The sequence below is a fragment of the Xiphophorus maculatus genome, chromosome 24 (genome assembly GCF_002775205.1).
Source record: "Xiphophorus maculatus strain JP 163 A chromosome 24, X_maculatus-5.0-male, whole genome shotgun sequence".
NCBI lineage: Eukaryota > Metazoa > Chordata > Actinopteri > Cyprinodontiformes > Poeciliidae > Xiphophorus > Xiphophorus maculatus.
The window spans coordinates 5565854-5577478 of NC_036466.1; the positions used below are offsets into that span (position 1 = coordinate 5565854).

At 41.2% G+C, this 11625-nt stretch overlaps 1 protein-coding gene across 1 annotated transcript in view; it reads left to right on the forward strand.

Moving 5' to 3' along the window:
• LOC102235931 (potassium voltage-gated channel subfamily H member 8-like) overlaps positions 1–8522 on the forward strand; it is a 32472-nt gene extending 23950 nt beyond the window's left edge. Inside the window, exons 12-15 of the mRNA XM_014473437.2 lie at positions 4536–4810; positions 7009–7118; positions 7214–7266; positions 7727–8522. Of these exons, the coding sequence (XP_014328923.1) occupies positions 4536–4810; positions 7009–7118; positions 7214–7266; positions 7727–8359 (1071 nt within the window). The 3' untranslated portion in view covers positions 8360–8522. The remainder of the gene's footprint in view (positions 1–4535; positions 4811–7008; positions 7119–7213; positions 7267–7726) is intronic.
• The last annotated feature ends 3103 nt before the right edge of the window (positions 8523–11625 follow it).

Here is an 11625-nt window from a genome sequence, read left to right on the forward strand (position 1 = left end):
ATCCAAATTACTCTTAATGATTTTTTTTGTTTTGTTTTTTTTTTGTTAGCTGATTGTTGATTGCGCCTTAAATCACATGCAGGACTGTGGGAAATGATTTGCACCTTCACAGATTTCTCCTGTTTTTTCTTTTCTTTTTTTTTGGTGTCACACTTAAATGTTTAAGTTGAGTAAATTAAATAAGGACAATTTTCAAGCATGAACAGCTTATTTAAGGTCATGCTAATTGTCCCAAATGGATTTCACAATTAGGATCTGCTTTACTGGCCATATTGGGTTCACAAATGAGGAATCTGACTTCTTTGTCAAGCGATCACTGAGTACAGACCTAAAGCGTAAATATGTAAGGTACAGAGGGATGAAAGTAGAGCACAAATTCAGAAAATACACACGAGTGGCAGTTTAATGTGCCTTCTTCAGTGGAAGAGTCCAAACATTTTTAAAGGTGCTCCAAAACCTTCATTTTTGCATAATCCAAGTGTGCTTTAGATTAAGGTCGCAAATTTATAGCTTATATGTCTTTAGTCAGGGGTCGAGTGAGGTCTGCAGGGTTCAGGGTTCATCTGTGACCTCCTGGATCAAATGCTGATGCGCTCCCTGGAGTAATTTTGGTTGGCCAGGGAAGGTGTTCCACGTTTTATTTGTGAAAGAGAAACTGATTTTCTAACTACTAGTGGCAATTCACGGCTCTCCACTCTTTACATCTAACATCCGGCTCCCACTTTTGCCCAACTGGAGATGTTTGATCAGGGTTTATTTTTCTGCCTCCTGCATGACCGCTCACAGCACCCTCTCTATCTTAGACTTCTCTAATCTACAAACTCCTCTTCCTCCAATTTTAATTTTTTTTCTTTACACAATGCCTTTGCAGTTGAGAAGGATTAGCCATCTGGTCTGTGTGTGTGGGGGGTGAGCAGAGGAATCCACGGTTTCTGCTTGAGAGGCCGCCAACAGATGACAGACACGAGCTGCGGATTCAGATGCTGGGAATCTAGCGTCGGATCTCAGCTGTAGTCCACACATGAATGAATAGCTTCTGTTGGAAACAGCTAGGTCACATTTTCTCTGTGAGTAAACATGTTAATTAGAGCAGTGATTCCAGGGAAGCATCAAGAAAGAAGAAAGAGGGAAATGTGCACCCTTAGCTTAAGAATTAAAATATCACCGCAGCATGTTCTGAGGTTTATTTTTTCACCTCAGAAGTGCAGGTACATTCTCAATAAATGGAAATATCACTAAGAAGTGATTTTGCTTCGGTGAAACTAATTTGATATGGATTCCTGGCACACAGACTTTGATATTACAGAGGCTGACAGAGTGCTGGGTCTAGAGATGTTAATGGGAAGTTGAGCGGAAGGAAAATCTGCGGTAGAAGAAGGTGGATAACCACTTCCAAACTGCTGAAAACGATTCACTGAAAAAGAAAGTTATACAGTACAATGCATAAACTTACAGAAATGTTATGTAAGGTATTGGCAGCTACTATTTTAACATCACTTAAAATAAGAAGCACATTTTTCAAATGGTTTTATTTTGTTTACAGACGACGCTGTTTAATTTCAGAAATCAGAATCTCACAGGTGCAACTGCAGGTTTGGTGTTGTGGAGCCAAATTTCGGCCCTCAGCCAGGAGGTAAGCAGGTGGAGAGCAGGAGATGGCTTTAATTAAAAAGAAAAAAAAAAACTGCACATCAACGGGAGCAGCTCTTATTCTGAAACACTGCCAGCCAGAACAAAGCAACGTTCAGAAAGCAAGGATCCAATACAAGAAACCTGAAGTATGAAGTTTTCTGCATGCTAAATGCTTATAGGGGCTAACCTTGCTTTTTTCTGATTAAAATAGCAAACGATTCTTTGTCCATTTGGGGGATGTTAATAGACTGTGTGCAAAGTATTGAACTTTCACCCCAAGAAGGTTAAGCAATACAAGCAATGACACATCATACCTGAGACACATACTTACAGGACTTTAACAAAATAAAGCAAATTTTAGATACACCTTTATGTGTGGCAATAATATAAATAATAAACATTGTGACCACAATTTTAATGAATATAAACCGAGAACATGAACTTAGAAGCGTGCAAACCAAGCTGGAGCCACAACCAGCAGCCAGGTGGAGGTTATTCACCCAACTCTTTTCTGCCCTGATGCTCCTTCCACTCATTGCCCGTCTTTATGCCAGCTGAGCTGATCTCCTGACTTCAGCTTCATGTCTGCTAGAGAGTCCTGTCAGTCCTCTAATTTCATTCAGGCTGTGCTATATGAAGCCCGGCTGCATTAAAAATCTTTGTTTTGTGATTTATTTAAAGTATTACAACAAAATTGCGACTGCACAGCGTCTCATTTGATAAAGAGCAAATATGACTATGTTGAAAACAGTGATGAACTTCTGCAAATCTGGGTAAAAAAAAAAATTAGAAAAAGGGGAAATTGCCTGCATAGGAGTAAGCATATTACATGCAACATATCTATGCACGTGCAGGGAATTCAGTGGCGCATCCTCAATCGACCGCGGTGAGAGACTAAAAATAGCGCCGTCAGATGGGTGGGGGAGGGACAGGGTCATCCCTAACTGGATAAAAATAGAGCACCAACCAGATGGAGACAAGACGATAGAACATCAGGAATGAAGGGAAGTGGCAGGGGAGGAAAAGAGGAAGAAACTCGCTGATATTTGCATTCACGTGCCACCACACAGAGTCACAGCCGTGTCTTCACCGCGTCTAGATCTATTAGACTCTTCTCCTGAAGGCTTAACCTCACCCCTTACCCTTACCTCAAGCCATGCTTCACCTTGAGATTAAATTATTAACCTCATGCCACTGCAGCGGCCACGATGTGACTGTGCAGAGAATCCCACATTACAGTTTCATAAACCTTCATAGCGAAGCCCGGCAGATTTGTCCTTGCACAAAGACGGAAAGTTCATCCTCAGTGTGGAATCCGAAACTGCTCCTGGCCATATTTCAGCTCGCAAAAAGCATGCATGGTGCCTGCATGTCACCATGCATGATTACCCTCGCAGAATGCACGCGTTTACATCTGAAAACACGCATTATTGTGTTGGCACGCTGCTTTTTGAGGCGGCACGTGCTGCTCTCACATAAACAGACACTTGATTCTAAACAGTCCCTTCTCCACTCACTCCGCCCCACTCACCCCTCCACTGCTCCTCCACAGGCAAACCTCTGCTAAAATTAAACCTCTGTGATCTATAAATACCAGTCGGGCATGTGAGCCAAGAACTGGATGGAGAAGACGGCAAACAGAGGGTGTGAGACGGGTGACAGAGGGAGATGGATAAAGAGTGAAGGGAAGAATGAAATCTGTGTTTTAATCAGCTTTGAGAGAAAATGTGCAGAATCCCCCCCCAAAAATAGCATGCATGCATGTAGCAACACTGACTGCAGGTCTGCTTTAATGCAACTTGTTGGGATTTACAAACTAAACGAGGCCCTTCACATTTTTCATCTTAAGAACTCAGACGATTTCCATGCCTGCTTGATTTTGAATGGAGATGCTTCTTTGCAGTGCTCTCTGTTAAGCTGAATGGACATCAGCACTAATGCGGCTCTTGTGAATGGCGTTCGTTCCCTTTCACTTTTACTTTTAGTGACTCAGCTGCACCCCCTCCTGACCAAAAAGGGAAATGACAGCAACCGTAGTCAGAGGCATGAGAGGTTTCAAAAATTTGAGATCATTACTGTTAAGGAACAAATAATGAATAAAAAAACATAACACTATGTGCACCCAATAAAGAGACCGCTGAGTATGTGCAACATTATAGGAACATTTAGCATGCAGGTTTTTGTAAGTGATTATAATAAGAGAAATTATGCATATTTCTTAAATGTGTGAGAGAAAGTAGCAATTCACACAACATGGCCAAGGTGAATAATACTTGAAACTTGGTAATCTCAACTAGGACAAAGAACCCAAAATGTTTAGTTTAAACTCAGAAAAACTTACAGTTCAATGTTGTCTCCGATCTGGCAGAGTTTTTAAAAAACTTGCAGCTGGTGTCTCTTCCCCACACTTCTTCGTAGCATGAGTACTTTCTATGAAAAGGGCAAGCAAAGAGTAAACAAATGTAATAACTGCAATACATCTTGTTGTAGCTCTATCTACACAAGAAAACAGCAACAACAAGGGCACCAAAGTTGTCACAAAAGTTAAGTATTTGGGTTTAAGCTGGTCTGTTCAGTAAAAGTCCAACCGGTGGTGGATATGCTCTTCTGAATTGGCCAGACCACAAAATAGCACTCGTGGAAATAATGCAGTAGAGGCAACGGTACCAAAAGGTTTATCTTCTAAGTAAGGGACACAATTAAACATTGTATTATATGTATTACATGCAGTGTTTTTGGATGTCTTTTTATTATAGTTGGTCATTACTCTTGTTTTATCATAAGTGTCAGTAAAAGAGGTTGTCGAACAGCAGCTGTTAGCTTGTAAGTTGTTAAGAATATGAGAATCAGTTTTAGAACAGAGGTCAAGAATGTCTCTCCAATTTGTGATTTTCTCCATCCAGGCAGACTATGAGAGCAACGGAGGCCTTGTGAAGAAACTCCCCTCCATCAAGGAGGATGAAGAGGGGTCCGGGTCTGAGGGGGAACACTCTCCTCTGCCTAAGATCTCTTCCTTGGGGAGGTTGGGCCGAGGTCTGCGCTCTCCTCTGCGCTCCCCGCTGCGTTCCCCGCTGCTGCCACCGCGACCTTTCAGGCCGATAAGCGAGCCGGCTCGACCCTCCAGCCTGCAGATCCCCGTGGTGAGCTTCAGCTGCCTGCAGCCGGACCTCAGCCCTCGGTAAGGAGCCAGTTAACTTCCATCTCTGTTGAACTTCACCCCGGCATTGATCTGGGTTAGTAGGATTCAGTCCTATAGAAATTCTTTAACGAATGTTTTCATTGTATGTTTTAAAAATGCAAAGAATGGGTACCTTTGCATATATCTTACTGTTTTACAGTCGCATCTCTGTCTAGCATGGAAGTAAACCCATTCATAAACCCCAGAAGACGGATTGTGAATCTAGGCCACTCAGACACACTCTTCAGGTCTGTAGATATATGGAAGTCTGGCTGGTAATTGTCATGCAGGTGTGTGCTGCTTCTCTCCAACAGTCCATCATCTGCTGTCGCTGAGCACGACCTCTGACCTTCCATCTTTTGACAGCTGGACAACGTCTCAGAAAAGCTCTCCTTGTAATGATGTATTTTTAGGCAGGTGCAGGAAGTCTCTGGCACTGAGATTTAAAAAAATAGAGGCAGGTTGCAAGGCTACAATGTCTCAGTGGCTTTTTGTTTACTGTAACCTGGACTCCAAACTAGCACCGCTCTCTCAGACCACATCAGGATGCAGGAACGATACCACAGGTATCGTCCGTGCAATATACTTTTCTGGCCACGACCTGGATGTCATCTGGAAAACTTTGTACATATAAGGAATCCATGTCTAATGGTAAGACTATGGTCTAACCATTAGACCAGAGTCCAAGGAACAGCTAAGAAAGAGCAAAATCCTCAAACTCACAGTCCTCTGGTAGAGGAAACTAAGTTGAAGCAAACCCACCCAGGTGATTAAGGTGAGTGGGAAGTTATTAAAAATTTGAGGTTTTTGCACCTCCACCATCAGTTTCAGCCACATCACAGACAAGAAGTATCTTCATTAGCTTATCAACTTCATTTGGAAGGCTGAATGGTTTCTAGCATCAGTGGAACCAGAGTAGACCCATCATCACTGAGCCACCACCATGCCTCCAAATGGACACAATGTTCTTTTCAGCATAAGCTTCATCTTAAAACTGACAAGCTTCAGTTTTTATTCCGATCTCAAAACCTTTTTGGTTTATTGATGTAGTTGTAAGCAAATTGGAGGCGAGTTTTCTTGTGCTTTTTGGGTCAACGGTGTTGTACGGCTTGGAGTTCAAGCATGAAATCCTTCAAGCTTAGGTATGTCCTGTCCTGTGTATGTTCAGATCTTGATACAAGTCTTTAACAGTCAGTCAGGAGTTTGTAACCAAGTGATTCCTGAAAAATCTGCAGGTGGAAGTTAACTTCCTCTCTCTGCCAAATCCAGTTGTAACTACTGTTCTTAGCAAGAAATGCTTCCTACTATATTTCTAGGAAGATTCAGTGACTTTATCCAGTTTGTGACCTCCTCTCTGAATGTTTTAGAGAATTATATCACCAGATATTTAACATGCAACAAAATGTTCCTATGAGCAGTCCAGGTATTTCAGGTGTTTAACCCAAAAACCGATGATGTGGCCAATAAAACCATTTATTGCTTCTGAAACTGCACCTTATTTGCAAAACGCCTACTTTTTAGATTAATTCTGTGTAGGGGATTAAATAATTTTCGGCACAACTATGAATGCTGCTTATCAGAAATCACTCATGTTTTGCAACCATGTTTTGGTTGGAAATTCCTGCACAGACAATAACAGCGCTACCATTAGCACTGCCACCTTTTTTCTGCAAACTGTCTCATTAGCATAAATTGACTGAGGCTATTCCTGCTCCCAGAGGGACGGACGTCGCTTTCGCAGCCCTGAGGAGAAGCTGTTTTGAGTCCGCCATGAGGAGAGGCAGTGGATTAAATCATGAATCAAGTCGAGAGTAAAAATTTTAATTGAAATGTTTGCTGATAGTCTCTGGCTGTGCCTCAATTATATCTCTAATTAGAACTTTAATAGAACTCTGTGGGATTGGTTTATTATTACAGCATCTCTACAGCACTAATGACGACCCTCTACTCTCTATCAAGTCTGGTGCTAAATCTAATTAGTGTTTTGTTTTTTGTCTGCTGTGGAGACTAAGGGTCTTTTTTTGCGTTAATAAGGTACATTTCGATTCTAGTCAAATGCAGTGTGTGCCGTTGTTTTAAATGATCTGCTGCCCCCATGTGGAACGTCTTTCTTACTGCATCATAGTTATTTAAATCAAGCTAGATTCTCGCTCACTGATTGAGATGACTCCAGATCTTTTTTTGCTGTGAATCTTCAGGTTTGTGGATGGGATTGAGACTGAAAACCACACCAGCTCGGCTCAGAGGTTTGACTTTTCTCCCAGTGCGACGCAGAGTTTTCTCCCCAGCCCTGATTTAGCCACCCCAGGTGACAGTTTGTACAAAAATTACCACAAAAAGCAACAAATAAGTCGATCTACGTTTAACAGCTTCCTGTTTTAACGCACTGTTATGTGTACCCAGGAGCCCAGGACGGAGGAGACACCATGGAGACTATTGAAAAGCTAAAACATGAGGTAAATTTGCTCCCCCATCTAAAAATGCGAATAGTAAATTTTCTTAATACATTTTTACAGAAAGAAGCATAGATGTTATTTACTTTATGTATTTTTAGTTCATTCAAGTGTCCAGGAACTTTTAATGAGCAGGTTTGTGTTTTCCTGGGGGATGAATATGTGATAGAGGTCCATTAAATGTTTCAGATGTCAGACTCATTATAAAATCAGACTAAGATAATCTGAGTAAATACAACATGCTGTATTAATTTATTGTCTTATTTCAAGCGTACAAAGGTATTTTTACTAGAAACTACACCAAATATTTGGTAATATTTTGTGTTTTTTGCCATGTAAATTGGAAAGAAATCCTAATAAAACATCATACGGTTGCTGTCTGACCTCATTAATTGCCCAGTGATTTGCACAAATGCTCAACAACTTGCAGTGTTTTTCCTCCATCTCTCATCTCTTTCCCCAGATGTGCATCCTTTCCCGCCAGGTAACAGCTGTGAGTCAGGAGCTGCAGGAAATGACCCGCCTCCTAAAGCCTCTCTTCCACAACTCGTCCACGCTGCTGATGCCCTGCACTGTGACTCCGCCCCCCAGCGTGTCCCCTCGCTGCTGCTCGCCAGGCCCCACAGTTTTAACCCAACAGGCTCCAGCGGATCCGCCGGACAGACGAAACGAAGCTGACCTCCACTCACCCCAGCTGGACATGGGAGCCGAGTTTCAGGGGCAGTTTGATCCCCTCCGTTGCTCCCTAACCATCTCCCCTCCCCCTACCTCCCAGCAGATCCACCCCGCTCCCCCGCTCTCTCATCGCTCAGCTCCCCCTTCGCTCAACAGCTCCCCTCATGAGCACGCCGCTGTGTCGCACCCCTGCCTTTCGACCTCTATCCCCTCCCTCCCATTGGTCACTGCTCCCCTCCTGGTAGATTTATCAGAACCAGGCACCAAGCTGCAGACCCTGACCCTCCCAGCAGCATCCCACTCACACATCCAGCCCTTTTTCCAAACCTCCAGCATGGCAACAACAAACTCCCAGATGCCCATACTGAACCTGCATGATGTGCAGCTCAGCTTCGTCGATGAGGGACGGCCGTCAGTGTGACGGGACTTTAAATCAGATCTGAACCGACGGAGGCGACACGACTTACTGCATGTTGAACAGTCTGCCTGAAGTTTGCCATGTTACAGTGTAAATATGATGTTTTTAAGCTGTTCTCATGAGCACTCTGTATGAAATCTGATAATAAACATGCTAAGCAGTTTTACTTCATGGGTTTGGCACTTCAGTGATTTTAGAAACAAATTAAGGGAATTCTGGGAATTGGAGAAAGTAAATCCACAGGTTTGAATTATTAACTTTACAGATGCTCCTCTTTGTTAACTTTGGGCTTTTAATGATTTATTTTAACTATTTTCGTCCAGAGTGGTGTAACTACGACTGTCTGGTGGCTCAGTTGGTAACACTGTTGCCTTGCAGCAAGAAGAATATAATGTGAACTGCATTTAAAACCAGAATTAGGTGCTTAAGTTTGAGTTTAGATTTTTTTTGTTGTTATCGTTTTAAAAATCCCCAGATGGTTGAAGCGATAAAAGGCTTCAAAAAAGTTGAAACCAGCAGTTTAAATACACTGAATAGGAAAAAAAACTATTTTGTTCCTTATTCCCATGACAAATTGAGTCACACTAGACTTTTGTTTTGTCTTAATTTAATTCGAACTACCAAAATGATGTATATTCTCGACGTGCCAGTGGCTTAGCCAAAAGAAAATAAAGTTTTCAAATAAAAACTCATTAATCTGGTAAGGACTTGCAGGACTTAAGAGGCAAATATCAAGATTTGAATGTTAAGTGTTACACACTTACACAACTATGCATTGAAATACTGCCGTATTCTAATCAGATATTTAATCCTTCAAACTGAAGTGTTTTTTTGTTTTTTTTTAGATGCAGGGTCACACAAGGATTGTTGTTTGTGGTCTCCTTTGATGTATATTCGCATGTGTTTATGTAAAGTCTCATTTTGGCCTCTTTTATGCCATCTGAGCCCTCTGTAATTGAGACAAGTGCTTTGTCATGGGAACCGGATCCAAAATATGACTCCATGGTTCCACTGCTGCTCCTGTTCCCCCCGCCCCGGAGAGAAGATGAGGAATTACTCCACAAAAAAAAAAAAAAAGAAGTTCAACCACTGGAAACCTCACACTCTTTGATGATTTTGCACAATTTCAAACAAAAAGAGGTTCTCTGTTGTCTTTCTCATGCAGTGGGAAGGAAAAAAAAATCAACCTGTCAGCTGTCTGACTAAACCGTAACATCAACAGACGCCTCTAACAATGATTTTCCTGTTTAAATTTATGCTTACATTAAAAAAAAAGAGCGGAACAAAATAACAGTTGGACTGCTTTAAATTATGTCAGGTAAGTGGAACACAATCATATCAATGGGAAACAACCCACTTTTACCAATCAAAATATGCTGCAACACATATTTATATAATTTCTGTTTTAAACTTAATAAAGTTTGTTCTGGAAATATAAGAATATGATGACATTTTTAATAAAAAAAAATCAGAAGGTACAGTTTTGGCATGTTATGAATCCAAGTATGGAAACGCAGCACTCTCATTGGTTCAACGTCGTTACCACGGAGTCACCACAGAGAGGCAGCATTTCTATTTCTACCATCTATGGTGGCCACTTAACGCTACTGCAGTCTGGGGTCCTGCTTAGGTTTCCTGCTGGATGAACATTTGTTAGGGAAGAAATTCTAACTATTTTTGTTAGAGCTGTATCAGCAAACAGGAAATGTCTCTATTTTTGAGTCAAAAAAAATATTTGAGGTTATAACAGATGGATTTTATTGCACATTTAGTTTTTTGTGTCTTGTTGTTTTTCCCGTAGTTATTTAAATAATAATATGGCACAGTCTGTGTGTATTTGCTTCTGTATGAATGGAATGATAAACTGCAGTGGATCAATGCACTGATCCATCACCACTGATTATGAAAACTTCACACCGGTCCCCATCCAACTTGGACCCTGCACCTGTCCAGTGTTTATCCGGGCTCTGGGACATACTGTACATCTTTTAGGTGAAATGAAATCTGAAAAGAGCAATCGTCTGAGCCTTTTTCACCTTAACCTCAAGTAAGATACTTCTAATCTGCCATCCCTGTTGCCACTGTACGCTTTTGTCCCATAGTTTTTCCTTCCACCAAACGTTCCATTCATCAGCTACATACAGCACTGCAGAAAGTTTCTTCAACGTCTTCAGCCAAAAAAAAAACGAAGCTATTTTCCAATTAATTGTACTACTGTAATCAAGATGCATACTTCCATCTGAGATATTAACCCTATATGCCTATTTTTAACCGTAATACAATAAATACAAATATAAATTTGTTTCATAATTTTCTTTTTATCTATATGGTTGCTGACTTGCCTCCCACCTCTGGCACTAATTAAGATAATAACATTATTTTGCAGCCCTATTGATTATATTTTTCTAGCATTGCATTTTTGTTTTTGGAAAATAACCCTATGATATTGAAAATGCTATTGATTATCAAGTATTTTTCTTAGTATCAGGACCAACTTTGAAAATTTAGGTACACAACAATTCCCTCCTCTGTATATACAATGCTATTTCCTTATCTCTAATGCATTTTTTACTTAAAAATTGCTTCAACAACATGTGAGCTAAGTCAACTGGAGGAATAGCCAAAATGATTTACTCTGACACCATAATGCAACCAGACCCACGTGTCCTTAGTGTGCTGCCAGTAGAGCACACACAAAAAATAAAAGAAAAAGTCAAAATTTGTTATTACTTGACTTTTAATGTTTTAATGTCAATTTTGTAGAGGAGCATTACAGTTATAAAGATATAAAAATGAGCAAATTAGTACTGGAAGTTGACTTTTCTGATTGTTTTAAGTGCTTGCTCCTAAGTTCATACACACTGTGTAAGTTAGGTAACATAAACACAATCAGGAGTGCCTGATGATGAACAACATGACTCTCTGCTGAAGCAGGTTAAGACCCTGGCATGCTTTCATTCAAGCCTTGGGAAGCCACTGCTAAGCCTACATGATGCTGAGTGACTTGCGGTGGAATGTCAAACACGTTTAAGATGATGCTGCACAGGTGGAGTGTTGGCAGCGACGAAAACCACAGAGGAGGAGGCAGACGGGCTGAGTGGTAATGATAGGTGACGATTCCTCCATCTTAAATAAATCAAAAACTGCTGACCACGCTGTTGGTTAGCAGCAGGCCTGTGATTTGGACGAGCCAGCGATGAACAGACCGCGCATATTTGGGAAATCCCGATCAGGATGGCCTAATTTTTGTTGCCCTCCTTGAAAAGAAA